Source organism: Equus asinus, chromosome 15 (genome assembly GCF_041296235.1).
Source record: "Equus asinus isolate D_3611 breed Donkey chromosome 15, EquAss-T2T_v2, whole genome shotgun sequence".
Taxonomy (NCBI): Eukaryota; Metazoa; Chordata; class Mammalia; order Perissodactyla; family Equidae; genus Equus; species Equus asinus.
In genome coordinates, this window is record NC_091804.1 from 38,792,401 (window position 1) to 38,811,682 (window position 19,282).

At 49.6% G+C, this 19,282-nt stretch overlaps 1 protein-coding gene across 1 annotated transcript in view; it reads right to left on the bottom strand.

Annotated features, from left to right (window-relative positions):
• Positions 1-668: 668 nt before the first annotated feature.
• The window catches only part of KCNB1 (potassium voltage-gated channel subfamily B member 1), a 105,947-nt gene continuing 87,333 nt past the window's right edge, over positions 669-19,282 (bottom strand). The window contains exon 3 of the mRNA XM_044748749.2: positions 669-11,370. Within this exon, the coding sequence (XP_044604684.1) occupies positions 9,364-11,370 (2,007 nt within the window). The 3' untranslated portion in view covers positions 669-9,363. The remainder of the gene's footprint in view (positions 11,371-19,282) is intronic.

The window sequence follows — 19,282 nt, forward strand, 5'->3', positions numbered from 1 at the left end:
AGCTCTGTCAGTCAAAGCAGAGATCACAAAAGGCCAGTCTTTGGGCTGTAGCCTGCCTACAGATGTGCTTCATTTGGCCACTACGTGGCTAAAAGAAAAAAAATTAGAATTAGTTGCTAACACTTAAAAGTTGGGATATTTTCCATAAAAATCCAGATTCATGACCTCCAAAAAAGTGTGAAGACCCAACATTACTGGGCCTGCATCCCTATGTGATGGCAACCAGCCCAAGAATAATAGAGTTCATCCCTTTAGACAGGTAGTGTGCTCTCCAGTTGGCCACACTCACCACCACTCCTTTATGTCTTTTAGCTAGGTTGCTGTACTCATTTACGTCACCTGCGTTGCTCCTGTAGACATTTGCACTTGTAAATTCTATTACAAGATGTTTTTATGAGTGAGAGATGTTAAGGCCAGGAATACACAGGCATAGTTGACATGAGAGCCAATGACCAGAATTGGGGCTTTGGTGTATGAACACATCTTGGGGTGGATTACCACTGCTTGCATATTGGGGTGACAAGCCAGTTACATTTTCATACCCTCTGTCTTTTGGGTGAAGAAAAACAGCCACTGCTGCCCCTTCTATGTCCCCAGATTCGGCCTCCCCTACAAATCTTCACACCTCTGCCTCCTTGAGCCCTCCAAATAAAAGAAACTCCACAAGCTTGTTTTCTCCAGACCTTTTTATTGAACTCTGCAGATTTCATTAAGGGACCATTTGCTTAGAAATTCTTAGACATTTGGACATATTTTACAAGACAGGACAGCAGCTGGAGGTCACAATTTCATCTCGTCACATGCATAAAAAGACACTGGGATTTTTTGACGTTTGGTTCCTCGTGTGTGTGTGATGCTCATTTTCCCCTTTACAGGAAGGACTAGAGACGTCAACTGACAAGAGATGAACAGGACCCACGAACGCGACCCCGAGACAAGAGCGGCTAAGGACATTGGTCATTTATGGCTAATGTGATTGGCTTGGCCCCAAAATGGGTGGGGTGATCAGAATGGCTTTGCTGGCAGAAAAGCCGCAACATCACACCGTGGTTCCTGGGAGAGGCAGAGGGTTTTAGCTAACGGGATCGGGGCGCATGCTACCGTGGAGGGCACTGGGGCTCAGCAAAAACAAAGACCTTTTGGCTCTACAAGCTGGAGCACAGGCTGGCCCCCTTTCCAGCTGGACTCCTACGGCTCAGGGAATGCGATCCAGTTTCCGGATGTCGGCTCCCACACTCCTGCCCCCAGCAAGTCCCAGACCAGGGGAAACCACTACTTTGGACCCTTGGCTTAGCCCATTGGAAAACCACTTTGTGGTCTCCTATGGACTACGTGTGAGTTACGCTAGAACGTGAGGCTGAAAATTCATGGTACGAGAGTAGGACGGAGGCTGGCCTGCCCCACGGCCCCCGGAAGTATAGCTCTGGGAAGGCCACGCCCTTAAGGGTGGACAAGTGTCAGATTTGGACATCAACTTGGTCCCCAATTGAGTGAAAGGCCGGATGGCATTGGCGAGGCTTACGGGCTTTGATGGAAGGGGCTCCCAATTTCTCCTTCCTTCCCAGTTTGCAATACCTCAAGCCAGGTAAGAATTAATGAGCTTCTCTACTCACTCACACATTCACTCATCCATCCATTCGCTCGAGTTGACCATGTACATGTTCACTCACTTAAAAAAAACACAGTTTGGGTGACAACTATGTGTCAAGGGCATTCGCTGGGGGATAACCCTGAGTTCCTGGTGCAGAAAATGGTGTTCCCAGCCCTTGACTTTGGATTGGAGCCAGGATGGGTCTGGGGAGCAAACAGCCAGCTGCCCAGCCCGGCGGTTGCTGATGTCCCTCTTCCCCACCCGCTGGGCGCACCGAGTTCAGACGTCAAGCTCATCTCCGAGAGAGCCCGAGGCCCTAGTGAAGACCAGGGCGCCACGAACCAAGCTGAGGAGAAGCCTGAATCTCTTGGCCATCTTCTCCTGGGCGTCCCTTCTTGTTCCCCAAACCTGGACTAGCTCAGGGAGGCAGGAAGTGTGGGGCAGTCCATGCACGACCTTGAGAGCATCCCAATGGGACAGAATTGGGAGTTTCCTTTGTTTTCCAGAATGGTCATGTCGCTGCAGCCACTCACTTGAGCCATTCCTGCAGGACAGAGCCTCAAGGGGGATCTGGGTTTTTGCTTCATTTTGGTTTTGGGGGAAGGAGGCTCAGTCTACCCATCCAAACCTCTCGCCCTGCCTCACCTCGAGATAAAACCACCTGTGATGGGCTGGATTTGGGGTCACTCTGAGGATGAAATCCCACCTCCTCCAAACCCACCAGACACAATTGGGAGGGGCTTTAAAACCTCTTTGGCCGATCGCTCTCCCTGGAGGATGCAGTGTCCAGACCCAGCTGGGAAGGGGCTGCCGACGTGGGAGCCTGGGCCTTCTGCCTGCAGGCAGCCGAAGCCTTATTTGGCTGTAAAGCTGGATTATGGCTGCCTCTCTCTTTGGGCCCTTCTAGACTTACTTCATTGGGTGCGGACTTTCAAAGGTCTTGAATGGGTTTTCCTGTTTTATTTGCCAGAAAGAAAAGCCCTTTGGTAATGGTGGCATTTGCTATTGCCTGGGTAGTTTGTTCATTAGGCAGCTGGCTAGTGAGTAAAAGAAAATTGTGTCTCTTGTACAGACAGCCTCAGACCTAGGAGGGCACAGGGTCTGGGCAGAAGGGTGGAAGCACCGTGAGAGGCCCAGCCAGATGGGGGTTCCTCCTTGGCTGGCCTGCGGGGGTGGGTAGCATGGGCCTCATCCTAGCCAGTGCGACACCTGTTAGGGCACTGGGGATGGGCTGGATGGGTGACCGACAAGGTCATTAAAATTGTCCAAGATGGGGAGCAGAGAGGAAGCATCCTGCTGCCACCTCCCTCCCTGGCAGCCCCTCAGAAAGCTCCAAATCCTAGAATTTGAGTTCCTGCTGTGTTCCCTGCCTTTGCCTCAGTGGCTTGAGTCTGTGCCTAGATGTTCAAACCACACACATACACACACACACACACACACACCCCCAAGAAAGAGAGAGAGAAAGAGAGAATTTCCCTGGTTGTTCGGTCCAGTTGCCAGGCAATGCTAGGATCCCTCCGCAACACCCATTTTGTACAGCATCTAGCCTCTATTTAAACACCTGTGGTGTCAGGGAGCTCATTACCCAACACGGCATTGAGTTCCACGGTCAGGCAGCCTGGCCTGTGAGAAGAGCTTCCTTCATTTGAGCTGGAACTGATGCCCTGACCCTCTCACACAAGTTCATGCAGCCATCCTGCAAGCTACTGGTTTCTTCTTTGGGTGAACTGCCCCCCTCCTCCCCATCCTGGCCAGCCTTCAGGAGAGCTTTTCAGGATCTTTGCAGGGAGAAATGCAGAGTAAGAGTTAGAGGTAAAGATGAGGGGCCGCTCGATTAACAGAGCCCCTTCCAAATTCATTTCTTCAGAATGGCATTTGGGGGAGTTCTGGAGAAATTCCAGGTTAAGACAACATCAGGGCCAGTGGGTAGAAACCCCAACCATACAACCTCTTTCTGGATGAGAGCAGCCTCCGGCAAGGGTATCTGCTTCTCTGGGCATCAGACCTAGCAGATAACTAGGAGATAATTTTTTCTGTTGTTCTTGAGCATAAGTTTTAAAAAATCATGTCTGTTTTATTTGGCTCTGATTCAAACCAGACGACCAGGAATTTTAGGGTTAGAAAACTCTGATTAGGGTCACAGCCCAGGATAATAACTTTGTACATGGGTTGGTTTCCTTTTGGGGTTGATCCAGTGGTGACGGTTTGCTGCCATCTGGGGGGTCCTGATTGGTCCTGCTCTGGACAGGCCTGAGCCCTGGAACTAGAGTGAGGCAGGTGGGATATGAAAACCTAAATGGATGCCAGTTGCAGATCATCTGGTCTTTGTTCCTCTTCTTGCACGAGTTGATGGATGCAGAATCATTTTCTTCTGAAGATCCGGCTTCACGAGATGTCCTCTGCCCATCTGAGGCTAAAAAGTGCCTCGTGGAATTAATTATCAGGACAGTCCAGAAACTCCCCTAGGCCTGGATAGGTGAAAGCTGGAAAAATACCACTGCCTGCTTTCTGGAGCCAGGCAGCTGGAAAGGGAAGTGGAGATGAGACGGCAGATTCTGGGCACACGGCTTCTCAGAGTTTGGCTGCAAGTGTGTCTGGCCACTGTCTTTTTGGTGAGGCTGTTAGAAACGGATTGAAATGAGGAACTGATAAAAAGTTGATAAGATCTGAGGCCCAGCATGTCTTCTGAGGTTCACAAGAACCTGAAAATTTTCTGACCTTCAGGAAATTTTCTGACCCAATTGATGTCACAGGAGAGTGGGCCTCTGAACATGGCAACAGGCCAGCCGAGAGGGGCTTAGGAGTGTTCTGGACCTCAGAAATGCCAGCAGAAAGTGTGCTTGCAAGAGATTTTCAGTTTTAAGACCTCTGGGGATGAGAAAACTCAGTCCCTTCAGATCCCCGAAGCAAAGTACGGGATGAGCTAAAAACATCCCACATCCCATCCTGATTGGGACGGCCACCTGTAGCTCTGCTCCCTGGTCTCACTCCTGCATCCTTGCCCTGGATTCACGATAACAATAAACAAGAGAAACATACAGACGGAATGAGGAAAGCAACAGTGTCAACAGACTCTAGTGTCAGGAAATGCCTGCATGAGGGTCAGACCCCAGAGTCTTTCTCCACCCCCAGAAAATCAGAATCAAAAGGAAGAAAAGAAAAAACAGCCCAAGGGGCAATGGGAAGAGATGAAAAAGACCAGAAAATATCAGCTACAGTAATGACCAACAATAAAACTCCTAAGACATTCTGTATTACAAAAGAAGAATTAGACTCAATGGCCCTATTATAAATTTGCTAAAAATACATATACAATATATTTTTATCTGAACAGAAAAATAGACTACTCTGAGATGTGTGGACGTCCTATGACGCAGTCACACATCAGATACTTCTAGAGCCAGAAGAATGGCAACAGAAAATGCAGAGGTAACTCTTATTTCTGGGTGTAGCCACATCTGGTCTGGGTCGTCCCGGCCGAGTGAAAGCATTTGGATGCTGTCATATAAGGAGTGAGAGGCGGGGAGACTTCTGTTCAGGGCTGGAGATTCTTCACCGTCCTGCTGGGGGTCTTAACGGAGCCCCCTTCTTCCCACCAACTTCACAGCCACAGAGCAAGTCCTTTCCCAAAGGATCATGTCCCAGAGGCATTTCGCCATGCTGTTATTTGGTTCAAAGTTACTTGACTGGAGGCTGAAGCTCGGGGTTGTGTTACTTGAGACTAGTTGGCAGAGAAATAAGGAAAGGAGAGAGAGAGAGGCCTGGCTTTAGTGACCCTTGTCTGTGGTGAATTTTAAACTCGCCCTTCCCCACGGACTAGACACTCCAGCCACGACTTGGAGCAAGACAGAAGTATACAATAGTTACAAACATCAACGATACATTGCAGTCTTACAGAAGAGAATACTGTTTTGTGTTTTTCTCCTTAGAAATGTGAATCTTATTAGGAGAAAGGGCAAGGATGAGGCTACAGTTACGAAGACACGGTGGAGAAGAGGTCGGGAATCAGTTTGAAAAAGTTTGTATCACTCCGGGGTTCTCTGGGGAAAGCCGGGCGGGTTGAAAGGAAATGGCCTCCTCAGGACGTTGCTGTCTCCCTGTCGTCTTTTTTTTCCTTCTTGATCCCCAATGTTTTTAGAGAAAGGGCCTCCACGGGAACGAATGTCCTGTTCCCCGCTTTTCTTTCCCCATGAAGTGTGCTTAAGATCAAACCCCTAACGAAGGCACTGAGAAATCTACTGCATGGATGTCCTGCTGTTTTCCGTGACCCAAAGATAAAAAGGTGAATAAACGGGTCCCTCCAGGACTTGCCCAGCTTTCTCCTCTGGTGGCAGACCATTGCCCCTGGGATTGGGACACACAGCTACCTGGTCCCTAGCCCTTTCTGATAGTGGTGGAAGTTGGAACTCGAGTTCGGCTGGGTTCTTGACAAGTTTCACGGAATTCGCCAAAAGGACCAGGCGTCCATCCACCTGTAGCCCCAGCTTTGTTTCTTTGGGTTGACTTGTTTTTTTTCCCCGCTTTCGTTGGTTCAGGAATGGGTGGGACGTGGACCACCATGTCAAAGCAGCATTTGCCTCCAGACTCTTGCTTTCCTCTCGTCCATCAGGACCTGTCCATCAAGGTTAGTTTCTCAGTGGAGACTCTCACGTAGATTTCCCAGTGCAGATACACGGGTGCGGGTAGGGTGTACACATTAAAAATCTGGGTACGTTCCTTTTGGCAGGCAGGGGCCCAGGAAAAGTTCTAATACTCTATTTTGAATCGGGCACAGGGTAAAAGCTATAGTCCCACAATACATACACAAGTAAAAGAAAAACCCAAAATGAATGCAATACTTTCTAAGCATAGTATATGCTGAGTTTCAATTATTCTGTTTCTATAAGAACTCTATAGGACTCTGGCTATTAAGCCTGAAAAGGTAGGTTCTTAATGATACTTCTGAATTCGTCCTTCAAAAGTGACTCAATAAAATGCTACTTTAAGGTCAGACAAAATACATGAGAAAGAAGGGCCAGGTGCTGCGTGACCACACAAGGCAGAGAGGGCCTTTGGTTACAAGGAGAGTTGCACCAATTGGTTATTAGTTTTAAAAAGAGAAAGAAAGAATTCATTTCCAATCTGTACACTTCTCGTCTGCTTCGACCAACAAATGAAACGCCTCGATTTGAAGAAGGGGTGGTAAGTTCCTTCTCGCTGTATATGGCTATATTTAAACATGTTCACTTGCCTGATATGTAAAATAGACTATATTATTATTATTATTAATTTTTACAGATAGCATCAGCTCTAAAAATATCTGAATCGGAAATCACTATTTACTTTTATCAAAAAGCATTTGTTTGTTTTCCCTGAATTTTCACATTTGTGCTGATGGTGGACATAAATGGTCATGAAAACAAAGAAGAGACGCGTGTGATGGCCCGGGAAGGACTGGTGTGTGGCCGTTCCTCAAGACGCCCCCAGCGCGAACTGTGTGCTCGGCAGAGCGCCCCAGAAGGGCTGCTGCTTCCTGTCTGGTGTGCCCTTAGCACAGGATGGCCACACTCTCCCTGCCCCCTCAGTCCCTTTGCTTTTGCCATGAGGGTACCCTGAAGACACCTCCGGGGAGGTAAGATACTTCGGCTCTTGTTTTCTTTGTTAACACAGCAAAGAAGAGGACTGCACCCTCTTGCAAGGGTCTACAGACCCTGGAGATGCTGAGAAGCAGTATGAACCAGGTGCGTGTGCAGCAGAGAACACGCGTTTCCAAGGGCAGTGGAATGACCCCATGTCATCATACCTGTGACAGGTGGTCCAACCTCATCCACTATACGGAGGGCAGGCAGAACAACTCCATGATATTTGTGTACCGACAGGTGGGTCATACCACTGTACCAACAGGCAGATCAACAGCACGTTGTATGCAGGACAGGTGAACCACACCGTGTTTTGTTCCATCAGGAAGACATACACCTGTCACTGTACTGAGGGTCGGCAGATTCACACTGTTGTAACTGGGACGTTATCCATCAACATTGTATTAAGAGAATGACATCATTCCATTGTACTAAAGACAGGCAGATCAATAACGTGCCATCTTTACCGACAGATGGGCCAACAGCATGGCATCGTGCTAACCAGTGGCTCAACCCAATGTTACCGAACCGAGGAATGGCTAACAACACCATGCTGTGGGACTAAAACCAGGCAGGTCAACGCCAGGTCATCAACCTAGGACAGGAAGACCAACACCAAGAAATACACCAGACCTGCTCATGATGCACACAAATACTTATTGCTTTTGTCTGTACTGGCTGCATTGATGGCTGCAGAAAGGAGAGCTGAGCTTTTTAGTACAGACAGTGACACTGAAAACACACCAACAGCTGGTGGACAAGAAAGAGAACAGAGTAAAACACTCAATGCCCAACCGTCTACTGCATTCTGAGATGTGCATGTTTTCTGCACTCGTGACTCTATGAGGAGTCCCACTCAAGGGCCAAATACCCTTCCTGATGCAAGGGGGTTAAGAGGGAGCTTCAGAGGGGCAGGGAGGGAGCCCACAGACTTTGACATGGCAGACAGCGATACCAGCACAGTATCACCCACCGTGGCTGGACACACGCATGTAGCAACAACCCAATTCTAGTCCCAACAAGTGGCCCATGGGAAATAGTGCTTGTTTTAAAGTGCGAGATGTTGACACTGTCCCTGGTAGAACCTATTTTTGAAAAACATAAAGTGCTTTTTATTTTAACTTTTTTTTAAAACTGGAATACCACAGGAAACAAGAAAGAATTTCTATTATAGTAGATGCTTTCCCTGCCACAGCAGGAAGTATTCAAAAGTTTGAACTGGGCATTTCAACTGGGGATTTTTTTTTTCCTTTCCTTTTTGCAAGTAAAAAAAAAAATCAGATTTTCTTCTGTTCTTCAGTAACATACAGTCTCTTTGAAGAAGCCATTCCTTTTGCGTATGTGCCACTTGCCTATGTTTTGCGTCTACACTAGTGATGCACAGAAACTGTTTTCCTTCCACAGCCCTAAAGCAATGCTCAGAGTTCATAGTGTTGGCTGAGTGCCCGCTTTCGGAACCCTTCCCCGACTGCCAGGGGGCAATTAGAATTGAGTACAAGTGGTGCAACTCACCCTGATGATATCTCAAAATAAAATCTCAGGTATTACGGAATACTGAAGTCAATGAAGACATTTGAGTAAGGGTTTTGTGCTGGGATCGTGGCTTATGGCGCAGAGATTTCTCCAAGTCGCAAGCATTCCCTGTTGCCTTCTAACAGTGGGATCCATCCAGGAGGTGATGGACAGGAGTTCCTAGAAGTGGCCAGGCAACACCCAAAACCAAATTGGTCAACCCACTCTTGCGACACCAGCCACTTGTTCCAGCATCCTCCTCCAGCTGAAGCTAGGAGGAATGGAGGTGTTGCCCTCAGAGGCTGTGATGGAGAGCGATGGGAGAAGCATGGGGAGTAGGTAGCCTTGGTTCTGTCTAGAATGTGGTAATGGTGGCCGTGAGTCCTGCTCATGTCATCTCCCAAAGAGGGCAGTGGAGTTGTGACAAGGAGACGCCATACCTATGGCTTGGCCAATTTCATTCTGGTGGACCTGTCATGGCTCTCAAAGTCTTAGGGAGCTTTCTCTGGAGTCTCTCTTCTTTCTGAGGGCTTTGCAGCGCCTTTCTGTTTCAGAGTTTGTGCAGGAAAGCTCTATGGCAGGTAAGCTGGACAGCACTCCTCTTTGGACCTCGCCACAAGTCTCTCCTCCAAGCGCGGTAGTTCAGATGCTCTGATCCCGTGTGCTTCCATGGGCCCCTCCCCCCGGCAACACGCGGACATCGGGGGAGATATGGTTCTCGAGTTTGCACTTTTCCTGACCACTGGGGCCTTTTCCAGTCAATGCTTCTGTAGAGTAAATACAGTTCTGCCTTAAGAACTTAGGGGAGGTGGGTAATGGGGAGCTTTCAAAGTGGTTCTTCTCTGATCTTGCCCCGATGCTGAACTTGGGACTGGTGCTCCCATGGAGGCTCTTAGGAGGGCTAGAGTCCACACTATAGAGCAGCTGCCCCTCATCATCTGTGTCCGCGTCAATGTACTGGTGGACACCTGCTTCGAAGTTGAATGCTATTGCTGCGTGTTTCTCAGGCGACCGGGGGGGTGTCCTAGCACTTGCTGTGGTGTAGATGGAGGATTCTGGACTCAGCACAGTCCTGTCCAAGAGGGTGGCACACTCCAGTCCAGCAACAGCAGCTGCAGCGCCCCCCCGGTTCCTAAGAGGGTCATGGTACACCCCCAGAACGGGGACTAGGGGCCCGGGATCGCCCTCCATGAAGTTGACTTTAAGCGCTCGGAGCTTCAAGGGGTTGTTGGTCTTCATGGAGCTCTTGGGGCTCTCGATGAAGAAAGAGCGATGGCTGGCATCAGGGGTGGGGTTGGCTTCCACAAACCTACCACCACTGGCACCCAGAGCTCCCCGCCAGCCCATCTCTGGGGCCATGTTGCCCCCAGTCTTGGTGGGCAGTGAAGCCAAAGGGCTGTGGGAGAATCTGGTGGCTTCAGGGAAGTCTGTGGCACAGCTAATGAAGCTATCAATGCTCGACATGCTCCGCATGTCGATGACCCCTTCTGTACGAGTGGGCAGAGGGGCTATGGGGCTGGGGATGCTCTCCATTTCAAGTTCTTCCTTTGGTTTGCTCTGCGTTGTTGACTCCTTGGTATTGAGGATGGGTTGAGATTGGGTCTTGGCCATCTTATTGTACATGTCTTCCAACTGCTGGACGTTCAGATGCTGAGGACTAGAAGATGACCTGGCCTTCTCAGGGGATCCTTGCTCCTTGGTTTCAAAGGACTTACTTGAGCTGGTTTCCGACAGTGTCCTCTTTGTCCATTTCCATTTGTTGGGAGACAAATGGTTATCTTGCACTTTATCCTTCTTACCCGTATTCTCTCCATTTTTCTCAACCACGATGTCCATCATCTCAATGCTCCGGGCAAAAGCATCCTTCATGTTCATGGATACAATACTGCCATTCCTCTTGGCTCTCTCCAGAGCCTCTCTCCGTTTGATTGCTTTCTCCTGCCTCTTCTGTTCCTTGTAGAACTCAGAGAAGTTATTGACAATGATGGGGATGGGAAGAGCAATCACCAGGACCCCTGCAATGCAGCAGAGCCCCCCAACAATTTTCCCCAGGAGAGTCTTGGGGTAGATGTCTCCATACCCAACAGTTGTCATGGTGATGGTGGCCCACCAGAAAGAGGCTGGAATGCTTTTGAACTTGGTGTCATCCTCATCCTTCTCAGCAAAGAAGACAAGGCTGGAGAAGATCATGATGCCCATGGCGAGGAAGAGGATGAGCAAGCCCAGCTCATTGTAGCTCCTCCGCAGCGTGAAGCCCAAGGACTGGAGGCCAGTGGAGTGGCGTGCAAGCTTAAGGATGCGGAGAATACGCATGATGCGGAAGATCTGGACCACACGGCGGACATTTTGGAACTGCAGCACGCTCTTGTTGGATTCAGTGAGGAAGATCGTGACGTAGTACGGCAGGATGGCCAACAAGTCAATGGCGTTGAGCGGGCCCTTGAAGAACTTCCACTTCTTGGGCGAGGAGAGGAACCGCAGCAGGTACTCCATGGTGAACCAGGCAATGCACACGGCCTCCACGTGGGCCAGCTGGGGGTTATCTGTGGTCTGGCCAAACTCGTCTAGGCTCTGCAGCTCAGGCAGCGTGTTGAGTGACAGGGCAATGGTGGAGAGGACGATGAACATGATGGAAATTATGGCAAGGATCTGTGAGGAGAAAAGAGCGAGATTTAGTTATCAACCACCAACGGGATGGTCATCGTAATACTCTGGGTCTGCAGGATGCTTCTCAACATTCAAGAGCATTTTTACATCTCAGTAGTCACTAACAACTAGATATTTGAGCTAAAGAGATCATTTATTCAAACTAATTTACTGTACAGATGTGGAAACTGAGGCCCAGAGAATTGTGATGATTTAAAGCTAATAATTCTAGCCCAGGGGTTGGCAAACTTTTTCTGTAAAGGCCAGACAGTAAATAGTTTAGACTTTGAAGCCCATAAATTCTTGTTGCAACTACTCAACTCTGCAGTTATAGCAAGAAAGTAGCCTTAGATATTACATAATCTGAATGTGTGTAGCTGTGTTTCAGTAAAACTTTATTTACAAAAACAGGCAGTGGACTGAATTTGACCTGGGGGCCATAGTTTGCTGACTTGTGATCTAGACCGGTGGTTCAGTTCATAACTATTATGGGGTGGGGTACTGCTTTCATGACATGATTCTCAGAATAATAGCAATAGTTACCCTTTATAGAGTGTGCCTTGGATGCGAGGCACCGTGCTGAGCATTTTCCACGCAATACCTTACTTCATTCTTACGAGCAACCCCATTAAGCGTTGAATCTCTATTGAACAGATGAGGAAACTTAGGCTTCCAAAGCTGGAAAGTGGCAGAGCCAGGATTTTAACCTGGGTTTGCCTGGCCTCAGAGCATGAGCTCTTAAGGCTGTGTTAGAAATCAGATGAAAGCTATGGACCCTTTTGCTAGATATACAAGATTTTGCAGGTGAATTCGAGGGAGGCATAGATATCCTGGACCCACACTATTAACTCCCAATGAGGACTTTCAATTTTTGAGGCTAAACCACAGCTTAAACACCTTGGGTCCCCTGGATCAAAAAGAGGGTTTGGCCAAAGAGGTCACTGGATGTTGTTGAAATTAATGGAACCGAGGCCAGTCTGCAGCTTATGTGGAAATACAAGCAGATGTAATAGATTGCTCTGAGGGTCTTTTTTCAAAAATCCAAATCCAATCACATCACTCCCCTGCTTAATAAATTTCCAGGAGTCTTCAGGACAAACGCTAAACCCCTAAGCTTCCCAGTCAGCCCCCCACCCCCTCTGTGCTCTTCTCGGAGACTTGCCCTCCTCCTTCTGCAGCTCCTGCTGAAGCGCTGGACTGGTCACCGTGCTTTTGTCATTTGATCCTGGCTGCTGCTGATTGGGCCAGAGACGGATGGAAAATCCAAGCTGGGCTCAGCCAACCCACTGTTGAAAATCTCAGTTCACGGATCTAGAGGGTGAGCGGGTTATGGGATGGTGAGCCTCTGAATTAAATGGTCAAGTACAATCTAGCCTTGAACTCGATTTATAATAAGCCCAAGCCCCAAGCAAGAATCTCCCAAGTTGTAGGAGAACAGAGAAGCCATAAAAAATCAGGGAAAGCTGAATGTTTGAGAGAAGCCAGAGAATGAACGGAAGGGGCAGAGAGAAGGAGCAGTGAGGACTTGGGGGTTCGAGAGCAGGTGGAAAGGGCAGCAGTTAAGAGCTTGGGCTCTGGTCTCAGGTTGTTTTTGGTTCAAGTCCCAGCTCTGCCACTTCCACAGCTTGAGCCAGTTATTTAACTCTCCAAGCCTCAGTTTTCTCATCTGCAAAATGGGATGCTAATAACAGTATCTACCCCTGAGAGCTACTGTGAAGATTAAAGGTTTTAACACGTGCAGAGCACTTAGGATGGCTTCCAGCAGCACAGAGTGAATGTCTAATAAATGCCAGCTATCATCCTGAGGGAAATATCTCAGCCCGCGCCACCCCGTCAACGCAGACCACCCAGCCTCCGAGTGGTCTGGCTAGTCTCTGCTTCCTGTTCTTGTTCTGAAAGTGCCTGCTGTATCCTGTAAGTAAATGCCATGGCTGCTTGGGCAAGTGTGAGAGGTCTCTGTCCCCTGCAGTGAATCCAGTCAGGACACATGGTTGTCAGGTCCCTCTGCATCTTGGCTCTGACCCTCTCTTTAGCCTCTCCTGACACACGTTCCTAAACGTCATGCTTCTCTAGCCACATGCTACTGTTGGCCAGTTCTGCATGTCTGTGCCCCTTCCTCTCTGTCCAGTGAACTCCAGCCCATCTTTTAAAACCCAGCCTACACGTCCCCTCCCCTCTGAAGTCACCCTCCTTTCCCCAGGCAGGCCTGGCCACTCCATCCTCTGGGCTCCCTCACCATTTTGCCATACCTTGGGGTACTTATTACATTACAGGTGTGTATGTATGTGTGTGCCCATCACTGCCCAGTATCTGTGAGCTTAGGTGGGACAGGGATTGGCTCTAAGATTTATCTCTGCACACCCAGCCCCCAGCCCAGGGCACAACACCAGCAGGCGCTCCCCAAGTGTTGACTGTTGCTCAAGTTTGCAGAGCCACAAGTGGAAGGGCCAGGACCAGCATTCGGTTTTCAATGTGGCAACTATTTATCACTCAGCTACTATGCGTGGGCAGTGGGGATGCCCAGGTGGCCCGGCTCTGGCGTCTCTCTAGGCCAGCTCAGAACAGTGTTTCTCCAACCTCTGTTGTCCCACCAACTTCTTGATGTGTTCTTTGCTGTGGCTGTGTCCCACATAGCCTGTGTCTTACAAAAAGGCTTTTGAGTTTTACTTTCTTGATTTACACTCATTGAAAAAGAAAAATTCTGTAATCACTTTATAAAATGACATATCTGATGCACACAAAAGTAGATCTAATTTATCCATATTTACGAACCACAATCAAACGGACACCTGCAAGGCCACCACCCAAGTTAGGAAACAGCGTGTGACAATAACACTGACCCTTCCTGTGCGTCCTTCTCTGCCCCAGAGATAAGCAGAATTTTTTCTCATCCCTTTGCTTTTCTGTAAAGTTTTAACACAAATGTACACATCCCTAAACCACTTATTGTTGGTTTTGCTGGATTTTGTCATCATATTGCATGTGTTCTTTTGCTACTTGTACCAATCTTTCCTCAACAGTAAAAAAAAACCAGAAAACAAACAGTACTCACCTTCTTTGTTTTATTTTAGTCTCGTCCTAAGAAATAATATTTGCAAAACTGCTGATTTTGCGTGCTAGGGCTATATACATTAAATATTCATGAAAATAAATACAGGCTAATTGGAATTATTCGGAACTCCTGCGTTGAGGGTAGGAGTGTGGGCCCTGGAGAGCCCCGCTCCGCCGCTCATTGGCTGGGCGGCCTTGGGCACTGGAACTTGCCTTGTCTCAGTTTCCTTATTTATAAAATGGGGATATTCCAGCGGTTCTTAACTGGGGATGACTTTGACCCCCAGGGAACATTTGGCAAATTCTGTAGAAATTTTTGGTTGTCACAACTTGGAGGAGGTGCCACAGGCATCTAATGGGTAGAGGCCAGGGATGCTGTTAAACATCCTACAGTGCGCAGGACAGCTCCACAATGAAGAATCACCTTGCCCAAAATGCCAGTGGGACCGAGGTGGAGAAACCACAGGATACACCGACAGTCAGCCCCTCATGCGTTGTAGAGTGGGAGAAAGGAGATTCTGCACATGTAGCTTTTGCTCAGGCCTACGCACAAGAGTGGGTGTGACCTTCTGGGGCAGCCAGCCAGGGCCTTGGGCTCACCCCCCCCCACCACCCCCCCCCCCCCCCCCCCCCCCCCCCCCCCCCCCCCCCCGCACGTTGCTGGTCCAGCCTCTGACTCCTGGGCAGGAGGGAGCCTGCAGGAGAAGGGCAGATTCCGGGGGAGTCTGTTCCTTTAAGAGCTGGGAGGTCCTGTTTCCCCCGGAGGCTGGCAGGGGAAGCCTGCTCCAGTTTCTAACCCCCGACAACTCCAGGGAAGGCCCACATAATTGATGTTCTGCTGACAGATGCATGAATTATGCACCCAGCTATTGTACAGTCATTAGGGCCTGTTATACTAAGGCAGGCACCCCCTTTGTACTTGAGAATGTGCCCGCGCCTCCCCTCCTCTCAGCCTGAGGATGCCTAGGAAAGAAGAAAGAAGGGGCAGAGGCCTGACTGGATCCTGGGGGGATGGGAGGGTGGGGGGGGGGAGCTGCTCAGGGTTGGGTTGGGAGGGGCAGAGCGCACCAGGCCTTCTTCCCCGCAGAGCACACTTCCAATGGCGGGTGAGCTAACGCAGCCTGAGGGTCCCCCCACCTCTCCTGGCCCTGTCCACGGGTTGTTTTCTCTTCCAGACCCACTGAAGCCACACTGCCTGGCTGGGGAACTTCCAAACGTGGAGTTAAACCCCTTGTGGCCTCAGTTTGCTCATCTGTAAGATGGGGGCAGTCACTGCAAGGCTGCAATGCTGAGTCAAAGGATTCATAAGGCCCTTAGATCACTTTTATCACTCCACAGCCTTATGCTTATTTATAAGCTGGTTTGGGATTTGGGTTTGAGGCCTGGTGCTGTTATTCCCTGGCTGTGTGACCTCAGACAACTCACTTCCCCTTGCTGAGCCTCCATTTCCTTACATCTAAAATGGAGATGAGAGTAAGTGAGCACTTGCCACACAACAGCCACTTAATAAATATTATGTTAGTAAGTTATTATTCGGGTAATTTATCGTCACCCCCACCCCCACCCCGACTGGTTGCCTCTGGTAGGTCTGTGGACCCCAGCACCTGTGGCCAAGGTGGTGGGCATCCTACAAACAGCCTTGAACCCAAATGAATAGTGTTGATCTGGTCTCCGGGATGGGCCCCAGGGGTAGGGGTCCAGCCAGCATCCTGAGTCCTCCAGGCCCAGCTCAAACCCCCGACCAGGCCTCTGCGTTTCCAGCCTTCCTTTCCTGGGATCTGAGCCCGATCGAGTGTGGGCAGGACTCCAGGAACCCAGGGAGCGGAGGCAGGAGCCGGGACCAGGGATTGGAGGCTGTTCCCAGATTCCTTCCCAGTGAAGAGGTTCTGCATCCTGGACCCACCTGTCTACTCCAAACGGGGGAGGGGGCTTTGGGCGTCCAAAGGAGTCCAAGTGGGAGTCCCCTGGGTGGGAGTCAGGGGTGCTGGAGCCAGGCCCTCCTCAGCCTAACTGTCGGCTCTGATGGTGGCTCACAGGATGTCCACCTTTGGCTCCAGCAGTAAACACACACTATTCATCATTTCCTCCGCACACTCCCTGCTCTTCGAGGAATGTGCACAAGGCACAGAACGTCCGTGCAGAAAAGGACCCAGGCTCCTCTCTGGAAAGACGGGGAGACTCAAGCAGAGAAGAGAAGGCACTTGCCCACGGTCACACAGCCCCCTGCAGTCAGGTCTGTACAGCGACACTGGAAGCTCCGGCAGGCTGAGAGCTGACCTAATGTTTAGGGCTTGCAAACTGCTTTTCAGACACATGCGTGCTCATAGCGGCATTGTTCATAATAGCCAAGAAGTAAAATCAAATGTCCGTCACCTGACGTCTGGATAAACTGTGGCACAGCCACAGCATGGAACATTCTTCATCCGCAATAAGGAATGAGCACTGATACCTGCTACAACGTGGGGGAACCTTGAGAACGTTATGCTAAGTGAAAGAAGACACACGTGAAAAGCCACAGATTGTGTGACTCCATTTATATGAAATGTCCAGATAAGGGAAATCTATAGAGACAGAAAGAAGGTCAGTGGTTGCCAGGGTGAGGATAGGGACGAACAGTCAACGGGTATGAGGGATCTCACTGGGATGATGAAAACGTGCTAAAACTGATTTAAGGCGATGGCTATGCAACTTGGAAAATTTACTAAAAAGTCATTGAATTGCACATCGGAAATGGGTGTATTGCATGATATGTACAATAAGCCTCAATAAAGTATATAAAAATTTGCTGAGCCAGCCCTGATGGCCTTGTGGTTAACGTTTGGTGCTCTCACTGCTTTGGCGGCCCGGGTTCGGTTCCTGGTTGCAGAACCACACCACCCGTCTAACCACACTACCCATCTGTCAGTAGCCATGCTGTGGTGGCAGCTCACACAGAAGAACTACAAGGACTTAAACCAGGATATACAACCACGTACTGGTGCTTTGGGGAGAAGGAAAAACAAAAAAACCCCAGAAAACAAACAAAAAAAGAAGAAGATTGGCAACAGATGTTAGCTCAGGGTGAATCCTTCCCTGACAAAAAAAAAAAAAACACACACAACAAAAACCTTGTTTTCCACAAAGAGTATCCCATTGCTTCCAATGCTCACAGCCATGTTGATGGTCACAGGAGAGAAGCAGAACTCCAAGCAAGCCACGGCCTGCTCTAGACCCTGCGACCAATTCCTTTGCATTTAGTTGGCAAGTGTTTATTGAGCACTTACTAAGCACTATGCTAGTTGCTGGGGATGCAGCATGGATAAGAAAGAATTTCCCTGGCCTCAAGGAGCTGGTAGGGAGAGGCAGACAAAAAAATCCCATAAACCAATAAAGGAGCAAGATGATATCAGATAGTGTTAATGTGCAACATGATACTGAGAAAACCAAACCAGGCTGCTCAGCCGAGAAGCACTGGGGGGTGTCCACATGAGGTTGGGTGGTCAGGACAGGCCTCTCTCAGGAAGTGCCCTGGTTGCTGAAACTTGAGGATGAGGAGTGTGTCATTCGAAGATCTGAGAATTCCAGGCAGAAGGCACAGCATGTGCAAAGGCCCTGAGGTGGGAATGAGCTTGGCATATCAAGCCACAGAAAGAAGCTCAGTGTGGGTGGGGCTGAGTGAGCAAGGGAGAGAGTGGGAGGAGAGGAGGTCCCAGAGGCAGGAGGGCCTGACAAAGCATGATAAAGAGATTCGGGTTTTATATCAAGACTGCCTTTCTTCTCTCTCTCCAGACCATGTCCCACATTTCCTACTGCATATGCCACACTGATTCCTGGCAAAACCACTTACAGTTCCCAAGCCATTTGGCCAGGGTCCTCATACGTCCAGACCCTCGCCCATGCTGTTCCCTCTGCCTGGAATGCCCTTCCTTCCCCCTTCTGCTGATTCCTACTGCCCGTTCAGGCCGCAGCTCAGAGACCACTTGCTCCAGTGAGCCCTCTCTGACCCCCACGTCTGGGTTGGGTACGTCCATCCTCTGGACCCCCACTGCCCTTGACTTCCTCCCATCACAGCACCGGTCTTGCTGGGCTGGAATTTTCTCCTCTGGGTCTGGCAATAGAATGTCGGCTCCACAAGAGCCCAGGCGAGGTCTGTGTCGCGCTGCCGTATCCCCAGCTCCTGAAACTGTGCTGGGCACAGAGTAGGTGCTCCCTACAGTTGATAAATTAATGAACAAGAGAATGAATGAAACGGGGGCTCAGAGAATGAAGTGACTTTTCCAGGACCACACAGCTTGTAAGCGGTAGATCCGGGACTCAGGTCTGTACGTCAACTCAAGATGTTTTCAAGGACGTAGAAGGAGGCGGCTTCTGCACCATCAAACCTTTCACTCCTTTTATGGCGCTTCCGCTTCCCCCAGCTTTAAGGCAGGATTAGGCCGGGCAGTTTTAATTAGAAGGGTCACTGGTGCAGATCCGATTAAGGGGATTGGGAGCAGGCTGACGGTTTCCCCCTCCCCTCCAGGTGGGGGCCCCTAGGGAGGTTGGTGAAATTGAGTCAGGAGCCTGCAGGGGGCACTCCTGGGCACAAAGGGACAGGAATCCAGGGACCCTGTGCTTGGACAGCAAAGCACGAGGGCAGAGGCCTTGGGGCTTCACCATGAGAGGGCAACCGAGTTACAGAGGTGGAAATGGGGCACAGCGGCCTTGCTGGGGGTGTCATAGCCATTATAAACCAGACGTCTTGGGACTGAGAAATTTACTTTTACTCATGTGCCCAAGTTTCAACGTTGGGAGATTTCACATAAAAATCCAGATTTTCAGATTCCCTTGGAAAATCAGATGATGTGTCTACAGTCAACCTGTATTCCCGATGGCAACTGATGGC